The sequence below is a fragment of the Ambystoma mexicanum genome, chromosome 4p, assembly GCF_040938575.1.
Source record: "Ambystoma mexicanum isolate Mex_15411 chromosome 4p, UKY_AmexF1_1, whole genome shotgun sequence".
Lineage (NCBI taxonomy): Eukaryota > Metazoa > Chordata > Amphibia > Caudata > Ambystomatidae > Ambystoma > Ambystoma mexicanum.
This window is the reverse complement of record NC_090927.1, coordinates 475,489,784-475,514,419: the sequence shown is the minus strand read 5'-3', so window position 1 is coordinate 475,514,419 and position 24,636 is coordinate 475,489,784. Positions and strand designations below refer to the sequence as shown.

The 24,636-nt window shown below is 49.4% G+C and overlaps 1 protein-coding gene across 4 annotated transcripts in view; it reads right to left on the bottom strand.

Moving 5' to 3' along the window:
• KIDINS220 (kinase D interacting substrate 220) overlaps positions 1 to 24,636 on the bottom strand; it is a 1,499,978-nt gene that overhangs the window by 1,178,904 nt on the left and 296,438 nt on the right. For all 4 annotated transcript variants that reach the window (XM_069606010.1, XM_069606012.1, XM_069606011.1 and 1 more), the window contains exon 6: positions 16,349 to 16,447. In XM_069606010.1, the coding sequence (XP_069462111.1) occupies positions 16,349 to 16,447 (99 nt within the window). The remainder of the gene's footprint in view (positions 1 to 16,348; positions 16,448 to 24,636) is intronic.

The following is a 24,636-nucleotide window of genomic DNA, read 5'->3' as shown; positions in this document are numbered from 1 at the left end:
AACATAAAAGCTTAAAGCTCTCCTAGGATCAAGCCTATGGAGCCTCTCCTCTTCCTTACCAGGATGCGGAGGAGGATAGAATGCCGGAAGAACAACCTTCTGGGCCAAATGAAATTCCGTCACTACCTTCGGAAGAAAAGAAGGACGAACTCTAAGGACAACCCTGTCCTTGTGAAATACAGTGAAGGGTGGCTTAACTGAAAGTGCCTGTTACTCACTCACTCTGCGAGCGGAAGTAACCGCAACTAAAAACACAGTTTTCAGAGTTAACAGCCTCAAAGGGCAAGAATGTAAAGGCTCAAACGGAGCACCCATAAGAAACTTAAGAACAAGGTTTAAATCCCAACCGGGCACCAGGAAAGGTGACGGAGGGAACACATTAGTGAGCCCTTTCAGAAACTGTGAAATTAAAGGGATTTTAAAGTAAGAACACTCTTCAGACGAGCGCTTAAAGATGGACAGCGCCGCCAGGTAACCTTTAATGGTACCCACTTGCAAGCCCCTGTGGGCCAAAGAAAGTAAAAAGGACAGAACCATGGGGATGTCACATGCAAAAGGATCCACATTCTGAACTCGGCACCAGTCGCAGAACTTACGCCAACGGCAACGGTACAGAGACTTTGTTGCTTGCCTTCGGGCCGAAAGCAACACCTCCATCACGTCTTCAGGGAGGTCCCAATCCATATACCTCAACCTTTCAGAAGCCAAGCGTGAAGGTTGAGGGATCTGACCTCTGGATGGAGAACCTGACCCCCCTCCCGTGAGAGCAGATCGTCTCGGTAGGGAAGACGACGCGGAGGGCAGATGGACAAGTCGAGAAGGTCCGGGTACCACGTCCTCCGAGCCCACGCCGGAGCAATGAGGATCATCCGGGAACCGAACTTCCGTAACCTCCGCAGCACTTGCGGGATGACGGGGACTGGAGGAAACGCGTACAGCAGTGGGAACAACCACTCCACCACGAACGCGTCTCCCAAGGCTCCTTTTGGAGGAAATTCCCGCGAGCAAAACCTTTCGCACTTCCGGTTGACACTGGAGGCAAAGAGATCCACTTGAGGGGTCCCCCAAAGGGCGAAGACCTCCAGGAGAATCTCCTGAGCCAACTCCCACTCGTGAGAGATCGTGCTCTGCCTGCTCAGAGCGTCCGCCGTCACGTTTTCGTCTCCGGCCAGATGAACTGCCGAGATCGAAACTTCCTGCTGGATGGCCCAGAACTCGAGCTGCATCGCCTCCCTGCACAGAGGAAGTGACCCTGCCCCCCCTTTTTGTTGAGGTAGTGCATGGCCACTGTGTTGTCCGTCAGGATCAGGACACTCTTTCCTCGCACAGTCGGCAGAAAAGCCTTCAGGGCTAGCCTGACGGCCCTCAGCTCCAACAGATTGATATGGAGTCTGGACTCCGACGGAGACCAACGACCGCTGACTGTCAGCCCGTTGGCATGAGCTCCCCAACCCGTGAGGGATGCATCCGTCACGATCGTCACCTCCGGCCAGGGAAGCCAAAAAGGAGCCCCCTTCATCAAGTTGCCTTCGAGGGCCCACCACAGAAGGTCCCGGGCGACCGAGGGCGGCACCTGAACCGGGTCCGACATCCTGCCGGAGGACTGCAACCATTGCGTCTTGAGCGCCCACTGCAAAGATCTCATCCGCAGGCGAGCCTCTGGCACCAGAAGAATGCAGGATGCCATGAGGCCGAGCAGCCTCAAGAACTCGAACGCTGGGAGCGTCTGGGCATGCTGAAACTTGTGCACCATCTGCTGAATGTGAAGAGCCCTCACCTGGGGAGGAAAACACTGCCCCAGGGAAGTGTCGAGCACTGCTCCGATGTACTGGAGCCGCTGTGGTGGCGTCAAATGGGACTTCTTTAAATTGAGGGAGAAGCCCAGCCTGTGAAGGGAGTGGCAGGTGACAGACAGATGATCCAGGACTTGCTCGGGAGAGCTCCCCCTGATCAACCAATCGTCCAGGTAGGGGTAGACGTGAATCCCCCCTTGCCTGAGATGCGCTGCCACCACCACCATGAGCTTGGTGAAAACCCTCGGGGCAGAGGTCAATCCGAACGGCAGGACCCGAAACTGAAAGTGCGAGTCGCCAACCGCGAACCTCAGGTACTTCTTGTGCTTGGGATGGATCGGCACATGGAAGTAAGCATCCTTGAGGTCGAGTGACACCAACCAGTCCTGAAGCTGAAGGGCCTGGAGGACTTGAGAGAGAGTAACCATCTTGAACTTGTCCTTCCTGAGGAGTTTGTTCAAACCGCGCAAGTCCATGATGGGTCTCAATCCCCCGTCATTCTTCGAAATCAAAAAATAAGGGGAATACCATCCCATGTTCCTCTCCGCTACAGGCACCAGTTCTATGGCGCCTTTCTCCAGCAGGGCTTGAATTTCCTGCGCAAGGAGCGGATCCGGACTCTGCAAAGAGAGGTTTCCCGGTGGATTGTCGCGAGGCCTGTGCCGAAAGGGAAGACAGTAGCCGTGGGTTATGATCTCCAGAACCCACACATCTGAAGTAATGGCTTGCCACTCTACAAGATGCTGCGCCAGCCTTCCCCCAACCGGCGAACCATGGGACATGGCCTCATGACTGAGTGGAAGCGGCCGCGGCGTTACCTGAGGGCAAAGAGGCAACTGCCCGAGCGGCCTTGGCACCACGGGTACCCTGTCGTCCACCTCTGGTACCCCTGCGTTGGCCTCTTTGACTGCCAGCTCCTCTCGCTTTAGTGAAGGACGAGTAATAGCGAAAGGAACCATCCCTCCACTGCTGTCCCCTAGGACGAAAAGGCGGAGGTTGGCAAACTGCAGCGCCCAACGACTTTGCTGCAGCTTTCGAGGTCTGCAACCTCTCAAGGCTCTCGTCAGCCTTGCTGCCAAAAAGGTGTTCACTGTCAAAGGGCATGTTGAGGAGCCGAGACTGCACATCAGGAGCAAACCCCGACTTCTGCAACCACGCAAACCTGCGTATCACGGTGCTCGCCGCCATGGACCTACTGACGCATTCAGCTAAGTCCAAACCCGACTGAACGGACTCACACATGGCATCCTTACCATCCTGGACCATAGCAAGGAAACCATCCCGTTCGTCCCCTTCGGGAATATGTTCAGCCGCTAACGCAACACAGTTCCACAGAGTGTGTATGAAACGAGACAAGGCACAAATGGAGTTGGCCGCCTGAAGCGCCATACCACCAGAAGAAAACACTTTCTTCGCCCAGCCATCAAAACGTTTGTCGTCCCTATCAGGAGGGATGGTAGGGTACGACGCCTGCTTTGCCCGGGCCGTGGCCGCCTGCACCACCAAACTCTCCGGAGTAGGGTGCCTGGCCAAGTAGCAGGGGTCGCTACTGGCTGGACGGTATTTTCGCGACAAGGATCTGCCCACCGCCGGGAGACTCTCCGGAGCAGTCCAAGCCGCCGCCACCCTTCTCTGTAAAGCCATATGGAACGGCTGTACCGGATCAGTTGGGGGACCAACATCAAGGATGTCCGTCAGATCATCCTGCACAAACTCCCCTGGGGGAGCAGACCATCCCAAGTACTCAGAAACCCTAGCCATAAGGCGCCGGTACGAGGAATCGGCATGAGAGCCAGGCCCAGGCCTACAAAACTCCACCTCCGGAGAGGTGTCCAGTCCACTGGCATCATGCAGTGACTGTCTCAAATCGTCAAACTGACTAAGGCCCGAGACAATTTCATCTGGAACCTGACTAGGAACCAGGCCATCAGAATCCTCATCCGCCTCTGAAATATAGTCCAGGTGGCGAAAAGAAGGCACCCGAGAGTGCTTGCTCTTAACCAGAGCCTTCCTAGGGGGTTCTCCCGTGCCACGGGGTACCTCCGACACGAAAGGCGTCGATGGCGTCGAGCGAATCGGCGCCGGCGTCGAGAGAACCGGCATCGGTGCCGAGAGGATCGGCGTCGAGGAAATCGGCGTCGACGTCAGATGCAGCGCCTCCAGCAACGGCGGCGTCGACACAGCCCTCGAAGCCGGAGCCCCGAGCGTGTCCCTCGACGACCTGAGCGTCGATGGCTTCGACGACTTCCTCGGAGCCGGAGCCTCGAGAAAGCCTGTCGACGCCCTCGACGCCTCAGACGTCGATGTCTTCCTCGAAGACCTCACAGGTGCATGCGGTCTCGAACGCGTCGAGGACCGGGACCTGGAACGGGTACGTCGAGAACGAGTCTCCTTGTCCGAACGGGACCTCTCCCGTGACTCGTGCCGACCACTCTTGCGAGCGGTGTCTCTCGACCTCTCACGACCGACCCCACTCGGGGGCGCGGACGGCATAGTACCCTGCGACTCAAGAATCGCCAGCATTTTCTTCCCGAAGGAAGCCCATTCCTCCGTCGTCGCACGGCTGGTGGGGTAAGCGACGTGCCGGGCAGAGTCCTCCGAAGAGGACCTGGAAGACGACCGGTGTCTGCGCTTCCGAGAATGCCTCGAAGAGGCTGAGGAGTGGCGAGACCGACTCCTAGAAGGAGACCGACGAGACTTCCGACGATGACGCGGAGAGTCACCCCTCGAATCATCCGTCGAAAGCCCCGCAGACTTCGACTTCCTGGACTTGGACACCCGACCTACCGACAACTTCTTCTTACGTTCGCGTAAGGCTTTGGACGTGAGCGACTGGCAGTCGATACAGTCATCCGTGTCGTGGGCCTCCCCGAGGCACCAGAGGCAGGCGTCGTGCGAGTCCGTCACCGACATCTTGGACCCACACTCCCCGCACTTCTTGAAACCCGGACGCGGGGTCGAAGACGAAGTAGAAGACATCTTCACACAAAGGATTTTCACAAAACAAACAGGTTCGAAGAACCGAGAAGAACAGAACTCTAAAGAGTCGAGGCGTGAACCGAGAATCACGAAGCAACACGTTCACGGAAAAAACGGAACTGAGGCTACGGGCGTCCTACTTATCACATCGGATGACGTCGGACGTCGGAGGAGGTCCTCGACGATGGCGCATCAACGTCATCGACGCAGGACGCAGACGCCGAAAAAAGTTTCCGAAGCAGCACAGCTGTGGTGATTACATGTCATAGATATGGAATACGTCGGAGGACCCAATCCCCTCGAACCAATGTTATAAAAATAGTTTTTGGCCATCGTTGTTAGGGAGAATTCTCAGAAATGTGCCAATTCCCTCCACCTTAGAGACCCCACCAGCAATTTTGCTGGATTTGGAGGACTTGATTTTTTTAACCTGGAGAGAGTGAGACCCTTTTTTCCCCCACTCTGTCATGCATTTTAATGGGATTTTTGAACTCTGTTTCTTTTGGTTGTGGAGTGTGACAAACTCCATAGGCATCATCTTTTACACTGTGTCACATAGCACCTTCAGTGGCACAGGGAAATCTTTCGGATTTCCCCAAGGTTTAAATACCGTCTCTGGGATAAACTACTGTTTCCCAGAGCAGTAAAGTGAAATTGACTTTACTTACATTTGTAACTTTCTAGACCCAGCACACACTATCTTACAATAGGGTGCTGGAGGGGTTACTAAGTATGCCCTTTGTCTAGCTTCTCATGTAACATTGTTTATGTTACCTTTTCCTCGATGAATGGCTGGTGGCAGTGGTTTACTTTTTACTACCATTGTGTGTTTTTATTGCAGGCTGTGTTCGCCCAATGGTGCCAATTTTGTCAAATTGGCCAGTCTTCTTTTTTCGCCATTTCTTTGTGGAAAGGTCCTTCTTGAGATTTACTCTGCGCGCCAAACCAGGTTTGGTCCATTTGTTCGCTTTGCCTTTGGCGGGATTCACAAGTGAAGCCCGCCTCTTGCTCCAGGGTATCTGGTGGGGGCAGGAAATGAGGGAGGTGCACGAAACTCCCTGTGCTTAGTCTCCTAGGAGACCCAAATGCACTCTGTGGTGATTGGCCGGCTGACTGTCCGGCAAGGACAGCCACCCGCTGGGTGACTGACAGCTAGGCTGGAATGAATGGAAGAAACCTAAATAAAAGGTGAGGCGGGATCACCCCACTTGTGAATGAGACATTTACAGCAGCAGTGATATGAGCCTTGTGAAGACCCTGGGTGCTAAATTTATGCCAAATGGTAGTACCTTGTATTGAAAATGCAGACCCATGACCCGAAACCTGAGGAAAGGGTCGATGAGACGTGTAGATATACGTCCTTCAGATCCAGGGAGCGTTCAGCCTTCCCCATGCAGTGTCTCTGCCATCAGAGCTGGCGTCACCATTTTGCATTTCTGTAGAGGCAGGTACAGGTTTAAGGATAGATCTAGGTCCACTCGCAGGCCAGCCTGGTTCTTCTTCTGAATAGCAAAGATGGAGAAATAAAATCCCAACCCCTGCTGGGGGATTGGAACCTCCTCTACCGCCTCGCTCTCAATGGGCGAGCGAATCTCTGCTATGAGTGATGGTGTCCCGATCTGTGGGAGGGGGTGTGGGGAGGACAAGGAGGAGGAGATGGGAGAGGTAGCCGGAAGCCCCAGAATATTACAGAAAATCACCCAGGCGTCCGTAAACTGTGCCCTCCGAGTGTTACGCTCACCTGGTTCCCACAGGAGCGTCGGTCGGACCCGGACAGCTGCGGTCTCCACCAACGTGATGCGTAGTGCAGAGATGACTGTTTGGACTGGCCCGCCTAGTTTCGTCTGCTTGACCCGAAGAAGTATTTTCCTGCAAGTGGAGAAACGGATTTAGCCACCCGTGGATTTTAGCAAGGACCCCCGCTGCTCCCGATCTCCCCACTAGTCACCTCTGATATTTCCTTTTAGTAAGCTCACCTTATGGATTTAAATGATGAGCTCTCCATCCTGCTTGGCATGCAGGGGCGCGTAGATACCAGTTACTTCACTGTGCTTGAAGGTACTGGAGGCATTCCGGCTATTGACTCCGGGGCTTATAAAGTTCAAAAGAGTTCAATATGTCCGATGTTCACTCTTGTTCCATTCCCTTTTTAGAATTGCACTGGGTCCAAAAGAATATTGCCTGGAGGTAGCTGATGGCGTTTGGGTAAGAGTCTGCATTTCCCAACACTGTCCGGAAAAGTTGCCTGAGTTTAATTTGTTGTTTTCTCTCCCTTTATAGGTGCGCCATATGAAGATGTGGCATGTTAAAGGGTAATGCCTCCGGTGATAAACCAGGTAAGTCTATGGTAAGTGATGATATTTGTCGGCTTCCGGGCTCACCTTGTTGTTTCTTTGGTTTTCCCCAGATGCTGGAGTTCGACGACGAAAAAGATGGAGAGAGCGCCGAGTTTAAAGATGCTGTGGACTGGTGAGTATAACGCGGCACTGCAGCTGGCGATGCGACGCGTGTTGGAATAATGTTCTTTCCAGGCTCGGAGACGTGCTGGGTCCGGAATCGGGTAAGGAAATAAAATGATGTTCGTTATCTAACCGTTTCTCCTTTTCCCCTTTTCCTAGGAGCTCCGGATTCGAAGCGGGCGTGGCAGAAGACTGGATGCAGGCTTGCAGGCACGGTGAGCGTTACGCTGCAGAATGCAGAATAACGCGAAGTGTGTGCTGCTGATCGGGCGTGGTTTAAATAGCCTCCAAAGTAGTTCCAGGTAAGAAGTTCCCCAGAACCACACCCGAGTAAAAACATAGTCCCTGTAACAAAATAGTCCCATCCAAGCCTCGCGTTAGCTTGGATTCAGTTGCAGCATGGTCTGCATGAGGTAAGTAATGTCTATGAGCCTGGCGCCAGGACTGTTTCCTATTATGAGCCTGGCGTCTAAGGCGCCAGGACTGGACCCAAACAGCCCCCAGCCGGGGCTGTTGGGGTTTTGATAAATATCTGGATGCCTGCTCCCGGGGCTGATGGACTCGATCCGGATGCCCGGGTGTAGGCATCATGACAGCACTCCCCCCGAAGGCCCCTCCTAAAGCTGTTCTTCCCCTTGGCCCTGGTTTGTGTGGGAAGTTCTGATGGAATTTTTTCACCAACCGAGGAGCATGAACGTGGTCGCTAGGTTCCCATGACCTTTCTTGAGATCCGTAACCCTTCCAGTCGATTAAATAAAAAATTCTAGATTTAACCATTTTAGAGTCCAGGATGTTTTTTACCTCAAATTCAGGTTCTCCATCTATTAGGATGGGGTCAGGTGGTCGGGTTAATATGGTTCCGAGTTGAACTGATTTTAGAAGTGAAACATGAAAGACAGGATGAATCCGCATATTAGAGGGTAATTCTAATTTGATGGCCACCGGGTTGATAATGGCCTTAATGGTCTAAGGTCCCAAATATCTAGGTCCGGGTTCCTTTCAGAGGTATGTGTTTTGTAGCCAGCCAGACTTGATCCCCAATCTGGTATGGTGGAGTCTCACTTCTGTGTTGATCAGCGTACTTCTTGTATTTCTGTTTTGCTTCTTTCAAATGTTCTGTTGCCTCCTTAAAGGCTTGTGTAATAGTTGACTGCAGATGAGTAACTGCCGGCATTTCTAAGTGCTGGGGCGAATCGAGTTCTGAGGTTCGAGGATGATGTCCATATATGGTATAAAAGGGGCTTTGTCCGGTTCCTGAATGTACTGAGTTATTGTATGCATATTCAGAAATCCATAAAATATCCTTCCAATTACTTTCGGTTTGGTGAAGCATACAAGGTAGGTATTGTTCAAGAGTCTGGTTGGTCCTCTCCGTCTGACCATCGGTTTGGGGATGGTGACTTGTTGATAACCTTACGTCGATTTGCGCCAATTGACAACAATTTTTCCAAAATTGCGAAATGAACTGACTACCTCAGTCAGAGATCAATACGGAAGGAAATCAATGTATTCGAACAATGTTTTCAAGAAATTCCTTGGCCAAAATTGAAGCGGAAGGTAATCCTTTTAAAGGAATAAGGTGGGCTATCTTGGAAAAAAGATCTACAATAACTAGAATGGTGTTGAATCCATTACATGGAGGTAGATCTGTAATAAAGTCCAAAGACAAGGTGTGCCATGGTGTGGGTTGATTATCTAAAGGTTGTTAAAGACCAGCTGGTTTTTTCTTCTGACTTTTATTTTGGGCGCAGATGCCACAGACAGTACAAATGACTTTACATCTTTTTGCCAGGTGGGCCACCAGAATTGTCTTTTAACTTTGGCTTCAGTTTTTGCGATATCTGGGTGCCCTTCTATCAAGGCATCATGGTAATTGGAGATGACTAGTTCCTGTAGTTCCTTGTGTGGTACGAATAGACGCCCTTGATAGTAAGGTAGGTCATTGATGACTGAATAATCTGGGCCCTTTTTAACCCAGTCCTGCAGGGCTGCTGAATTGAAAACTTGTTGGATTTTCAAATTAATATCTTCCAGAGTCTGTAGAGCAGTTATGCCAAGAATTCTTTCTTCTGAAATTATAGGTACCGGTTCTGGATTAGAGTATGCTTCTCCCATTCCTATTCGGGATAAGGCATCTGCCTTGCCATTTTTACAACCTGGTCGATAAGTGATCACGAAATCGAATTCTGCAAAGAATAGTGCCCACCTAAGTTGACATGATGATTGGGCCTTGGCTGTCTTCAAATATTGCAAATTCCTGTGATCAGTGATTACAGTGATGGTATGCCTGGCACCGAGGAGATAATGCCGCCAAGCCTTGAAGGCGGATTTGATGGCTAACAGCTCTTTATCGGTAACCGCATACTTTAACTCGGGTGCCGAGAACTTTCTGGACCAAAATGCTACTGGATGAAGTTGACCGGTTTCGGGATCCTTCTGGAATAGGACAGCCCCCATGGCTAAACTGGATGCATCGGTTTCAACTATGTATGGAAGCTCAGGGCGTGGATGCCTTAAGACAGGTGCTGATGTGAATTTCAATTTTAGCTCTTGGAAGGCTTTTTCAGCCTCTTCGGTCCACAAGAAGCGTTTGTTTTTTCGTAAAAGTGTTGTGATGGGGTGTACAACATGTGAGAAGTCCGGAATAAATCTGCGGTAGAAATTAGCAAATCCAAGCATGCTTTGTACCCCTTTAACTGAACTGGGTGATGGCCACTTGAGAATCTCGTCCACCTTTCGAGAGTCCATTCGAACTCCTTTTGGAGTCAGGATGAATCCAAGGAATTCAACTTCTGTAGCATGAACAACACATTTTTCCAATTTTGCATATAACTTATGCTGGCGTAGTTTCTCGAGGACTGCACGAACGTGCTTAACATGGTCTGATTCTGAAGAGGAGTACACCAGAATATCGTCTATGTATACGACAACACAGACATCAATGAGTTCACGAAGGATATCGTTCATAAAATACCGGAAGGCTGCTGGTGCATTACACAACCCGAAGGGCATCAACTGATATTCGAATAATCCGTACTTGGTGAGAAAGGCAGTCTTCCATTCATCGCCTTTTTTTACACGTACCAGATGATATGCCCCTCGAAGATCCAATTTAGTGTAGATGCTAGCATCCTTTACTTGGTCTAGTAATTTGGGGATCAGAGGCAATGGGTATCGGTTCTTCACCGTAATCTGATTTAATGCGCGGTAGTCTATGCACGTTCTAAGGTCACCTTCCTTTTTAGGCACGAAGAATAAAGCTGAGGATGCAGGGGACTTGGATGGACGAATGAAGCCATTAGCAAGGTATTAGTCCAAGTATTGTGGTAGGTGAAGGTTTTCGGCTTCCGTAAGGGAGTAGATTCTACTGCATGGAGGTTGTGCACCGGGTATGAGATGGATTTGACAATGGTATGATCTGTGAGGTGGTAAGGTGTTTGCCTGTTCTTTTTGGAAAACGTCTCGGAATTCTTGATGTTCCTGAGGTAACTGCACTGCTGGGCTAGTAACTGTGGCCAGGCCTTTGTTTAAGGTCTTTTTCGGGTAACAGGTGTGTGCACAATCCGGGAAGGTTATTCTCTTCTCTCGCCAATCAATACTAGGATTATGTGTTTCCAACCAAGGTATCCCCAGTATTATTTGGAACTGCAGGGCTTTGATTAAATCAAACACAATAGTCTCTCGATGCCCATCTTGACCCAACAGTGTCATCTCTGTAGTGGAATGAGTTACAGGTCCAGAGGCAATCTCAGTTCCGTCGACTGTGGTGATGACATCCGAAGTGGTCTTTTTGCAAAGAGGTAGATTCATCCTAGAAGCCAATTCGTGGTCCATATAGTTTCCTACAGCCCCACTATCAATGTATGCCCTTACTGCGTGCATACGTGATGGCTGCCTTGGGTTAATAAGGATCATTGGTATGATTAGGTGCGAGGTCTGAGTGTCCTTCTTTAAGCTTGGCAAGCTGACCTCTACGCTTGTCGGGCGTGGTCGTTTCCCGAATCTGGCTCTGTATGGTTTTTGTCAGCAACTCCGACTATTTTCTTAGATGGTTTCATAGGGAAATCCCGTAGAAAATGTCCTGAGGCCCCATAGTATAGACACAGTTGCATCTGCTGTCTCCTTTCTATTTCCTTTTGAGTTAAGGGTGCCTTAACCCCTCCCGATCTGCATAGGTTCTGATGCATCTGTTCCTTTTGGGGTAACGTTGGGTTTAACCAATACCCGATTCTCGAATTTAGCTCGATCAGCTTTTCTAGTCTGAAGGCGGTGGTCTAATTGGACCACTAAGTCTATATATTCTGCGCAATCCTGAGGTGGATTCACAACTTGGGCCAGAACCATCTTTGAGTTCACCCCGAAGCCCACGATGAAATAATGTAATTCGTTTTGCCTCAGGCCATCCGGTTGCCACCACCAACCTATTGAAGGCTGCGATATAGGTTAGCAGAACCAGGTTAACCTGTCGTAGGGCTAAAAGTTCATTATCCAGGGCCTGTCCCTGTGAATGTCTGGCGAATAGTCTTTCCATGCTTAATTGAAAACCCTGAAAATCCCGAAGAAGAGGGTCATCCTGGTTGACTAGTGGAATTGACCAATCCGCTGCGCTGCCACTAAGGTCTGCATAAAAAGTGCAAGCGGCATTGGTTCATCATGAACACGGCAAACCTTTTCGGGTCCCCAGCAAAGCGTTCGGGTGGAGCTAAAGGAATGCTCCCTGGTAGAACCACTTGCACAGGATTGCTCGATGAAACAGGGGTTGGATTCACCCCCCTTATGCCCCCCCCCCCCCCCGAGTCCAGGTAGTGGTGTTTGCCCTGCTTGGTTTTTCAGCAGTTGTCTAGCCAAATCATCAGTGCGCTCCTTTGAGACTATCAGTTCTCTACTGAGGGCATTCATTTCTTGGCGCGCAGAATGCACTTCTGCCCCAAGTTCCCCTAGCAATAGGGCTAGTTGGTCGGTTTCTGAGGTTTCCATTACGCCCGGGTGGGGATTTGTGGATAGGCTTCGCGTTCGGTTACGCTCACCTGGTTCCCACAGGGGCGTCGGTCGGACCCGGACAGCTGCGGTCTCCACCAACGTGATGCGTAGTGCAGAGATGACTGTTTGGACTGGCCCGCCTAGTTTCGTCTACTTGACCCGAAGAAGTATTCTCCTGCAAGTGGAGAAAGGGATTTAGCCACCTGTGGATTTTAGCAAGGACCCCCCGCTGCTCCCGATCTCCCCACTAATCACCTCTGATATTTCCTTTTAGTAAGCTCACCTTATGTATTTAAATGATGAGCTCTCCATCCTCCCTGGCATGCAGGGGCGCGTAGATACCAGTTACTTCACTGGCTTGAAGGTACTGGAGGAGTTCCGGCTATTGACTCCGGGGCTTATAAAGTTTAAAAGAGTTCAATATGTCCGATGTTCACTCTTGTTCCATTCCCTTTTTAGAATTGCACTGGGTCCAAAAGAATATTGCCTGGAGGTAGCTGATGGCGTTTGGGTAAGAGTCTGTATTTCCCAACACTGTCCGGTAAAGTTGCCAGAGTTTAATTTGTTGTTTTCTCTCCCTTTATAGGTGCAGCATATGAAGATGTGGCATGTTAAAGGGTAATACCTCCGGTGATAAATCAGGTAAGTCTATGGTAAGTGATCATATTTGTCGGCTTCCAGGCTCACCTTGTTGTTTCTTTGGTTTTCCCCAGATGCTGGAGTTCGACGATGAAAAAGATGGAGAGCGCCCCGAGCTTAAAGATACTGTGGACTGGTGAGTATAACGCGGCGCTGCAGCTGGCGATGCGACGCGTGTTGGAATAATGTCCTTTCCAGGCTCGGAGACGTGCTGGGTCCGGAATCAGGTAAGGAAATAAAATGATGTTCGTTATCTAACCTTTTCTCCTTCTTTTCCCCTTTTCCTAGGAGCTCCGGATTCGAGGCGGGCGTGGCAGAAGACTGGATGCAGGCTTGCAGGCACGGTGAGCGTTACGCTGCAGAATAACGCGAAGCGTGTGCTGCTGATCAGGCGTGGTTTAAATAGCCTCCAAAGTAGTTCCAGGTAAGAAGTTCCCCAGAACCACACCCGAGTAAAAAAATAGTCCCTGTAACAAAATAGTCCCATCCAAGCCTCACGTTGGCTTGGATTAAGTTGCAGCATGGTCTGCATGAGGTAAGTAATGTCTATGAGCCGGGGCTGTTGGGTTCTGATAAATATCTGGATGCCTGCTCCCGGGGCTGATGGACTCGATCCGGATGCCCGGGGGTAGGCATCATGACACCGAGCCTGACTGTGGAGAGCCAACCTGCCCCCAACTGAGGTGCTTAGGATCTGAAACATCGAGTCATAGCTTTTTTGGTTCCGAGGCTGGCACCCAGGAGGGGGACTGAAAGAATCCCTTATGAGATTACTTTTGGTGTTTACGCCTGTACTGCCTGGGAGACCGGTCCAGCTGCCTGGCCCATCAAAGGGCTGGCCTTTGTCCGAATGAGACTGGCCCTGTCCAGAATTTTGGACTGCCAGTTTGGTAAGAATAGCCAGTGATTTGGCTGTCTGGCAGCTGCTTTTCCCTTTATCCAGCTCCTCATCTGTGGTGGAGTGGAACAAGTCGCCTCCCTCGAAAGGGAGAACTTAGATTGTCTGTTGGATGTCAGGATTGAACCTGGTTGCTCTCAGCCAGGCCATTATTCTAATATCTGTGGCTATACAGACTGCTCTACTTGCCGTTTCAGTGTGTGTGACGGTAGCCCCCATGGGGTCTTGCGCCACCAACTTGGCTCCTGCCAGACCGGCCTAGAAGGATGCCTGCTTGTAGCTAGGGAGGTTCGGGAGGAAGTCAACAATTCACCTCAACAGCCTTTGGCTTGCCGCAGCCAATATGGCGTTGGCGTTTGACTGTCTGAGATGGAGACCCGCGTTGGAATACACTTTCTTGCCGTAGGCCTCTAGGACCTTCTCCTCCTTGCCTAAGCGCGCTGAAGTGGACATGGTTGCTGAGGACGTCTGCGGTTTGGCGTATATGGACGCTGCCGGGATGACAGATATGAGTGGCTGAGGGTGAAGAGCAGTGAGTCGCCCTCCACTTGTCTAAACTTTGCATTGATTTTTTTATCAGCTGTGTGGAGTGAGGTTTCAACCATCCCTTCTTAGCCAGGGCCACCACATCCTTCTGCAGTGGAATCCCAGATCTGGACTCTGCCCTGATGCTGAGAACTGCCAAAAAGTCCCCAGTCTCTGGCTGTTCCTTTTGCGGCTGGGGGGTGCCTAGGTTGTCCACCAGGCTAGCGATTCTGTCGTGGAATAACCTTGCCGACGAAGGGGTGTCCTGCTTCTCGTCGTCAGTGTCCTACTGATCCCCTGTGTCGATAGAGGCTGCTGGGTCAACCGGCATACAATTGTGTGCCAGTGGCTGTAAGGGTGCTGTAGGTGGAGGCGGGGCTGTTGCGACCAGTGCCACCAGTGTCGTGGGTTGCGGCAGCAGCATGGGTTGCACCGGCGCCGGCTGCTGAGGAAGCATAGGGGTTATCATGTCCTTTATGATGCCCTGAAGAATGTTTCGCCATCTGTGGGGACCGCATGAGGGTTAAGAATTTAACAAAGAAATGCTCCTCGTAGGCTGGGTGCGCTCCTGCGCCGGAGCCTGCTGTGGAGACATTAACCCCTGCTGCCTGCCTATGCTATACGAGAAAAACGCTTCCGTGTAGAGTGCTAGTCCCGTGATGGTCGGGTAAGTTGTGCACCAAGTGACCTGAGGCATAGGCACCCATTTTGACCTTACAGTGGTTTCCGGCCTTGAAGGTTTGCCGGATGGGCGGGCCTCTGGCCTGGTCGCCAAGGTTTCCCACCTTTGGGGTTCCCCGGATTGGCAGATTTCGGGTCTGGCCACCATCTTGTATGTGTGCGTCGCCATTTTGTCAGCACCTTCTGCACGTGGATCCGTGGATGACCTGGGCCTGGGTTCAGCCGGTTTGCTCGAACGCATAGGCTCTGCCTCTCGAACATACGCCTGGTAGGCTGTTGGCCCTCGGCCATGATGCCGGTAGTGCTGTCTGCGTTGCGTTTAGGTGCCCACCGCAGGCGTATGTCTGGTAATAGGGCAAAGCCCCTCAGGACGTGTCGCTTTGTGCAAGCCCCCTGGCTCCTTGACAGCAAGACCCGGAGGATCCTTGGACCCCTTGGCAGATAGGCTAGTAGCTGCTGCAGCCTCAGTACCTTTCTTGCCGGTGACAGGGCCCGAATGGCCGCCCCCATCGGTAAGCTTCCCTGGGAAGGAGTCACCACTACAAGGTGCTTTGCTGAAAAATAGACTTGCTTTCTGGGTCTTCCTCTGCACATACTCCTTAATGTGCTCCGGCAGCGACCTGGAGACCAGCTCCCTCCACCATGCCAACTGGTTCTTGAGGGACCGGGGAGTGAGCGCGTTTCATGCCGAGCTGCCTTCCCATCCGTGGTCTTCTCCCAGGCACCAGAGGGCATGCGGGTCCCACGTGGGAAACGAACCGTCGCACAACGGACGCCTACTGGACTTTATACGCCGGGGACAGGCTGGGGCACCGGTAGACGGTGTATCCCTGGAAGTATTCAAAGTATCTGGAAAAGATTTAATAACATTATTAGATTCAAAACAAAACTATGTGGTAATTACAGGTCCAGAAGAGTGCAACCACGAGCGCTGGTGAAACCGGTACGCTCCAGTCCACGCAGAAAAGAGGATGCGTATAAATTTAAAGGGAAAGTATAATTTTTCTGGTAAAAAAGGTTCCGTCCTGTCCCTAGCGACGGACGCCCATGCAGGATGGAGTAAAGGGGACGGTAGCCTGTATGGTTTCAATTCCAGAATGTATTTTTTCTGCCAATATCTTTAATAGACATAATTTGTCACAAAATGTGTTCTATACGTTTAGGCAATTAATGCAGTAGTTAAAAAGATAAAGTGATGTGAAGTATGCCAAACGCAAAGAATTGCATTGCATGTTATCCATGTGAAACCTACTTATTTTGTACATTTCCCAATTTCTATTCTGGCAGCACTCGCCAAAATGTGCTAATTTCTCCACTTGGGTACTTTATTTGACATGTGAGGATTAATGGTAAATAATCATTCAGCGGTTTTAAACAATGGTTTAACAGCTTACCAGCCCGGTGATGTGTGGGTTTGCTCCTTTGTCAAGAAGCATCTGCACTATATCGGTATGTCCTTTATATGATGCCCACATAAGAGCTGTCCATCCTCCCTGCAGAATCAAAATAAATACAAAAAGAAGTGTTTTAAAACATGAGTAGTAAGTTATCAAGTCACCCAGCAGTGAACGTGGATCTCCTGTCAAGAAGTGCCACAATCCTGACAGAAGACCAAGCATAGAGACAAATACAGTGAATTAATTAAAAAACAACGTAAGACAAAAACAAAGGAACAACTGTGCAGCTTAAGAAAGAGTGAAGCAGAAGACTGCATAGAACCTGTGTGCAGACATCACATTGGAAAATGTCCAACTAGGAGGCATTCGCAGTTCTTAACACTCCACAAATTCCTTGGTGTCGACTAGTGACAGTCCACATGCAACACCGACCACTAAATCGAAATCACTGGTTCTACTCATGTTGTGGAAAATTATGTAGAAGGAACATTTGCCTCAATATGCAAAGTAGAAACCTTAATGTATATACTGATGTTATATACAGTAGATGGCAGCACAATCGTTCATGAGAAAAAGACAGATTTAACTACCATTCAGAAGTGCGATACCTCCTATTGAATAAGCAGACCCCCTACTTTCATTGAAAAAAAAACATTCCGTCAGCCCACCTTCCATGGGGGGTCTGAGGGGGCGCTAGAGCTGGAGTTGAGAGTTGCCAGGGATGGGGGAAAAAGTTTGATTATTATGCGGGATAGGCAACAGGAGATAGTGGGTAGTCTTGTGGGAAGGCAAGGAGCGCTCCCTAGGGTTGCAAGGGTATCCCCTGAATATGAGAAAGGTGGGGTGGGAAAGTGAGGAGCAGCTGATGGAGGGGTGGTGGGAGTGTCCCCCGGACATGACGAGGGACAGGGGAGCGGGATCAGGAAAAGTGATCCCTGCAGAGTCAAAGCGGGACTCGAGAAACTGGCTTCAGCAAAAATGGCAAGCGTGGAAATGATATGATAGGTTATTTATAACGCGCTTAATACCCAGAGGTTTCTAAGCGCGGACCCGGGGATCGGACCCGTGTTACTCCATGTCGTCTTGCTTCCAAGACAAGCACGTTGCCACTGAGCTATCCTCTCGAGACTTGACATGGTTCCAATATATATTCACATTACAAAAATACAGAAACGTGCCAGTTGGGGACAATGCAACTCCAATGCCCTGCTCATAACATCACACAACAGAGAGGACATTACAATTGTCATTAACAGACCGTAACTATTCCTTCTAAAAGTCGTATTCCAAGTGAAGTGCACTGCTTCAAAGCAGCAAAGATTACCATAGCACGGCTGTGGAAAAATCCCGAGGGGCCCCGCGATCACTATGTGGTGGGTAAAATGCTGGCACACAGTAGTGGGGGAATACATTACAGCAGTACGCGTGGGGCGCCTGGGCAAATTCCACAGCACTTGATCCCCGTATGCAAGCCACCGAGCCTCAGACGGTTCACAAAGCACCAAGAACTAGACGAGAGGGGACGAGTCTAGAGTGCCAGTAAAATCGGTAGGTCGGACTGGAAGATGACTTGGGGTGCCTCAGGATTCCACTTGGTGTACCTAACCTCACTGCTAGTGTACACACTGCAATGTCGCTTCAATGCACTATAATGGCACTGTGATTATCCATCTAATGCTTTTTGTTGAATCCCCCTCATGTTCCTATGTTTCTTGTTTCATAATAAAAAAGAATGCATTGAAAAAAAATGTGCCATGCTTTAAAAGGACCTTAGTGTACCCTCTTAAATCAGACCGTTCCTCCAGTAATAAGCTGTGGCACTGCACCGCTGTACGTCAGATAAACCTTGTTGCACGTGGATCTCGAGTCACAATCTAAAAACGAATGTGTAAACTGTGAGTACACAATGTGACTAATTCCTCTTTCTGACTCTGGGGACTTCTAGCATCGTGACTCTCAAAGTCGGGTACCTCACCTATCCAGTGGATGATGGGCTTAGAGGTATATATTGGGGATCCATGGTCGGCACTCACATGTTCCCAGTCGCTTGGGGGGGGAACTAGAATCCCTGTAGAAAACTACCAGACCCAGTCCCTTTAAAACTGTCAGACAATGAGAAAGAAAATAACTGCGTGACAGTGCCTCTCTTAAAACTCCGGACTTAGAAATAAGGGGAAAATGGGTAACCATTGGAAACGCGGTCCCTTTAGGATCATGGGATTGATTTAAAACAAAGAGGAAAAACAGGGAACACATGCTCACCCTGTCCCTTTAGCAATTTGCGACTTGTCACAATTAGAAACAAAAGAAACAATATACAGTTTGCAGCAACCAGCAGGCCTGAACCATGAATGCCTCAGACTCCAGGGAACATTCACTGGTTCCATTGTGACAAAGTTCTTCGCGAACGTCTGAGAGAAGTGGAAACTCAACCAGCCCAAGGTGAGGGGCACCAGGGTATTGGAGTCCATGTTCTCAGTCTAGCAGCATGCAGGTTTGGAGATGGAGCCGTTGCAAGGAGTTTGGAGGCAGCTAGCGGGTCAAAGGACTTGAGAGGAGGAAGAGGAAAAGAAAAAGGTAGGTAAAGCACCAGTAACACGAGGTGAAAGTGCAAGAGAGCGCAAAAGAGAGAGCACAAAAGAGAGCGCAAAAGAGCACGAAAGAACAAAAGAGCGCGCAAACAAGAGAGCGAGAAAGAGCACGAGAGAGAGGAAAATCGAGAAAGCTACAGGGTTTTTTTCTGTGAACTTGAGACGAAAGACCAGAGAGGGGCTCGGGAACCCTGTAAGCCTACAAAGAAAGGAAGAACATGGAACGGTTCAGGAATCCTTTAAAACCCCAAACCAGATGCATACACTTGAGGTGCAGGGGGGGGTGGGGGGGAGGCATGAAGCCTGAGCCAGACTTACTCCTTTGTTTCTTTCAGATCCCTATATTCTTCAGCCAGACCAACCTGTATGCATTCATATCCATCCCAATAAACCACGCATACCAAAGTGATAGCTATTTTGGGCTCATTTTCTAATGATACACCATTAATATATATATCCATATCTCAAAGTCACTGAGCCTGTGGTATGGCCTGCATTATGACCGGTAACCTTCAGTGCACTGCCCAAGTGAGCCTTTGTGTATTGCCTGCTGGGCATTCCCGGTGGCCATGCCCAGTGTACACTGTGCCTGGAGCATGCTATATACCCCTGGCACACTGACCCTTCCTGCATTATCTGTGTAGTAGAGTAGCCTTCAGCAGTTTCTTGCACTGCCTATCCTGGGCACAGTGACCCTCCCTCCACTAGCTGCTGGGCGAAGCATGTAGCCCTGCCCAGTGTGCCTGGGAAATGAACGTTTTTACATTACATGTCAGCAACATGTCTCTATGAGAACTTGATTGGGGATGGCTTGATTTTTAACAGCCTATAACTTTTGACACTTGAACAGAAATAAAGAAATCCGCGAGTATATTTGTGTATTAATGTTTTGTGTATATTGTTCAACAAGGCCAAATTTGCCTCTTAGTAAGGTTGTCCAGCTTAACCAGGACAGTGTAGCAATGTGTGGTGTGTTTATGGGAACTGATCTCACAGCTGTTAGTTCTACATGGAACGTGGGGGCTCAGGGTTCTGAAGAGCACCATTAGAAGTGGCGAGAGAGGCTGGTTGGGTGTGGGGGATTCCGGTGTCCCATCATATATACCCATACTCTCCGTCTACCTACCCTTCCTGCTGTTCCTGAACCCCCACATATGGCAGACCAAGGACAATAAAGCGTGCTTGACACTTAGCACATGGAGCGGACGAAGGTTATTTTAAACTACATGGTAGTTACTGCTCATGTAGTGATAGAGAGCGAGCAAGAAGGAAAAAGAGCAGGGGCAGGGAGGAAGAGATAAAGACAGCATGTTCATTCTATGACAAAACTAGGACAGGGATGTCCAACTGGTCTTCTGACACCCAGGGTCATGAGGGTTCATTAGAAACCTGGTCCCATATATCATCTCAAACTAAATGTATCTAATATTTGATCTTTTGCCATGGCACCATTGAGCAAACAATTGATGACATACTGCCGTCTAATTAGAGGTTTACGACCGTCAGTCTAAATGAGTAGACATTCAGACACCCGTCCATTTAGTTTTGGAAAATTATAACGTCTCAAGAGACAGGGTGCAGACTGTAAAGTCTGGGGTACTGGGTAATAAAAATAAGCCTAGGTTTGCTGTAGATTTTATGGTGCTTAAGTGAAAAAATCTTTGGCATTTGAGAGGCCGGATCTATACATTGACGAAGAATTCAATAAAACTTAAGTTGAGACTGCACATTTCTTTGGCATTCAGTTTTCATTGAATACTAATGTCTTAAAATAACAGTTCAGAAATAATATTGGCATTCGCCTTAAAAACAAAAAGCTAGCTCAAAGAGATCCCATGGGGGTTTTCTGCAGGGCAGGGGAAAGGGAGAAGTCGGTGGAAATGGTCATAGGGACTGGCATGGTCATGGACAGTCAATGGGTGGGTAAAACCCGAACAAACATCCACAGGTTGTGTGTCCCTCCTCATATCCCCAAGGTTTCTCCCATCTTCACTGGCCATGCCAAGGGTTTCGACTTATAGGCAGCACGCACCATGCCACCTAATAGCCAAAACAAAAAACGTTTTCCATGGATAGTTCATGAATGTACAGTGGAAAATTATTTTTCTTTATTCAGAGGTACAGGGTCGGATTGTGGGTAGTGACAGACAGACAAGGCACATCCTTATGCTCTCCTCATCTATGAAATTCTGCGCCCGTTCCCAACTCATTCACACCATTAAATTCAAAACACACCTTCCCAGTTTCAACAAATTAAACATGTCAATCCTTATAGATTCTATGATCTGCTCTACCTGCATGACCAACAGCACAGAAACTGTCCTCAACCCAAAACCGAGTTTCATGTACGTAAGGTCGTAAGCGCTAACGACAAACAAAGCACTCTGAGGTTCCCACACACTGACATCGAAATTAAGCCAGTCTCGCAGGAAGCGAGCCACACACACATGGGTCTGCCACCTGTGTCTCCCTCAGTGGTCGAAGTGTACAAAAAAGTAGTGGAACAGCGTTCCCTCTGCCCCGCTCCCATAGGCGTCCTTAGAGGCGTCCCTAAAAGGGGGCCAGTGCCCCCCTCCCGCCTCATTAGCGCCCCCACCACCAGAAAATAACTCTTTCCAGACGTCTTAAAGATGCTCCTTTGCCCAGCTGTCATTCGCGCGTGTTTCTGTGTTCTTTCTGCTGGCATGAAAGAGACATCACGGTAATCAGTGGGCCATGAATATCACTATGGCGGGGGCCATCACTGTTAAAAGCAGGTGACCTACATGCTGGGCACACTATTGTTTTACAAATGTGCAGCTTACACTTGTCTAGGGGGTGGGGTGGAAACACATGTCCAAAATGAAACCTGTTTCTTCACTGCCACACAAATAACCTGTAATTTTTCTGCCCCTTCCTTTGTGTTTTATCACACGATATATTTCTAAAGCGGTTATATGCTTTCCAAACTGTTTATCACAAATAAGTGCTTCTATTGCGCTGGGATTCGACATGGTGGGCCTCATTACCCGGTAGGCGGTGAGCCATGGCGCTATTAGCGCCATGGCTCATGCCGGTAAAATACCGGCACCGCCTTGGCGGAAAGGGGATTTACCGCCCCATTCCAAGGTTGGAGGGGCGGTAAATCCCCTTTCCGCCATTGCCCTTCCCCATTCCCATTTCTGCCCCTTAGGGCTCTATGGGAATGGGGAAGGCGCTAATTACGGCACCGCAATTTTGCGGTGCCGTAATTAGCTCCGAGGTCCCTTAGCGGGTTGGATTTTAACGCCTGCAAAAAGCAGGCGTTAAATACCCCAACCCGCAAAGGGACCTCGTAGTAAGGCGGTAGGGATTTACCGGTACCGGTAAATCCCTACCGCCATCCGTGTAATGAGGCCCTAAGACATTTAACTGTAGGTTCATGGGTGCCAACTTTTGATTTTCGCTATGGGTGCAGACATTCTCCCACTCTCGCCCTGAATATAAACAAGCAATCAGCCAAACCCATCCCTTGGCCAAACAAGTTTCATAGCACTTTTTTTTTTTTTTTTAATAAGGAATTGCAAAAGGTTATACGATTTACAGCCAGTTTTAAATATATAACATCTTAAAAACAATCGCTCAAACTGCTGAGCTACCCTGGTAGCCTTCTACTGTAGGTCATGTCTATAGATCATGTAATGTGTTCAGAATCGCTGCATTCCCAACAGCACAGTTTGTGTAAATGACTACAAAGTCAACAGAATTGCATCTCCAGCCACACTCACCCTGTGCATACATTAATTTACGATGTACTAGTGGCTGCTTCTCCATAATAGATGAGGGGCGCTGACCCACGAGCAACCGCGCCCACAATGGAGGAGCAAGCCAAAAAACACTTTGCAGCCGAGGGACCACTGCTCCGCTGACTTGAACGATCAAAGAGTAACACGGTTTACATTGGCAGTTCTGTTCCTCAGCCTTGCATGTCCAATGAGCCATGCAAAGTCGGGGGAGTTTTGCTTTCCCATCCTTGCAAGACCGATAGGGGGATGCTGGCTGAGGAACTGCATGTTTGTATGTGCGATCAGGAGCTCCAGTGCCTCCTACCACATGCAAACGGGGCGTGGCACTATCATCAGCACTCCGGCTCTTGCACACAAGTACACGAACCAGGAAGCGCTTGTGGCTTCCTGGTTCCTGGTTCCTGTTCGTGCTACGCGGGAGCTGGAGTGCTGGGAGGAAACATCAGAAGGTAGATTAATTTAAGCGTAAGAGTGTGTGTAATGAGCGAGTGTATGATGATTGGTGTGCGTGTGAATGAGCGAGTAAAAGGTTGTGCAGATGTGTGTTGTAATGATAACTGATCCCCAGGCTAAGATCTCCTCCCTTGTGGCAAGGGGAAGGCAGCCGCTACCTGACCCTGACCCTGGATCACATGGGAGATGGCTGTTGGGGAGATGTGGTGACCTCCTCAGGTATTCGTCCCTTCCATATGAAGGATACCCCATCATTCTTAAATTCCTGATGGCATGATGTCATTATACAAATCCTTCCAGTTGTGAAATCCTAAAAACCCTTCTTGCTAAACACCCTAGACAGGATGCCATTCACAACTTATATGTACGTAACACATGTATAACACCTCCTGTTTCTAATGGTTTGGATTTAAACAAAAATCCAAAGCAATACAACTTTAAAAAGCACAATAATCCTATGGACTCCCATAAAACCTCAAGTAATGGAACGAGGAAGACAAAGGAGTTAATGTGGACTAAAAGAAAGACCAAGCTAAATGCGCAGACTAGTTGTGATGGAAATTAGCTGTGACCGACATTTTAAAATGGCATGCCTTTTCAAATTGGAAGGTGGAGATGAGAGATGCAGAACGGGCGAAGCAGGACCGAAAGCAGACACCCGAGATCAAACCGCGTTGAAGGAGGCAGGCGCTTCCTACCGGAAAGGCGGGAAACCTTGAGAAGCACAGCGGGTACAGCAGAATGACTGCTGGGGAGCCGGCAGCAATAGAGAGCCTGTAGGAGATGCAGTCACTTTGAAGAGCAGCAGTTCAACTGGCGTGTGAAGGAGAAGCCGACAGGGGAACTGCAAATAGATCTGCAGAGCAGGAAACACTTTCCTGAAGCAAGGACTTCCCCGCAGACCTATGCCGTGGGTCGGGAATGCCAGCAAACACCAGGGAGTCTGCCCAGAAGTATTAGGAACCCTGGGGCTTACCAACAGGCGTGCAGACAATTTGAAACTTGTTTTGATTATCAACCAAGTAATATAGAAAGACAGAATGTATACAAGTCGCCACATATGAGATGTCGCTATGGGGAAAACTGGAGTAAAGGTTGTCATAAGCAATTGAACACTAATGAAGAAGTTGAAGGGCAAGATCTGAACAAATCTTCCTAAAATATGGGGAAGATTGCAACACACATTGCCACAAGCCAAAGAATACTAACAATGAATATAACAAACAAAACATGAACAAGTCTCCATATAGGAAATGTCACGATGGGGGAAATTGAAACAAGTAATACCTGGAACCAATAAGGTATACACAGTGAACAGAGTACAACTGTTATACTTACAGAGAAGGAACTGAAAGAGAAAACAATGGTTGAAAGAAGTGCCTCAGGCAGTGAGCCTTTGGGGGAAAGATGCCTGGCAGGAGAGTGTACCAGGGGATTTTAAAAGCCCAAGGGGAGCAGGTGGCAGGGGGTTGATTCC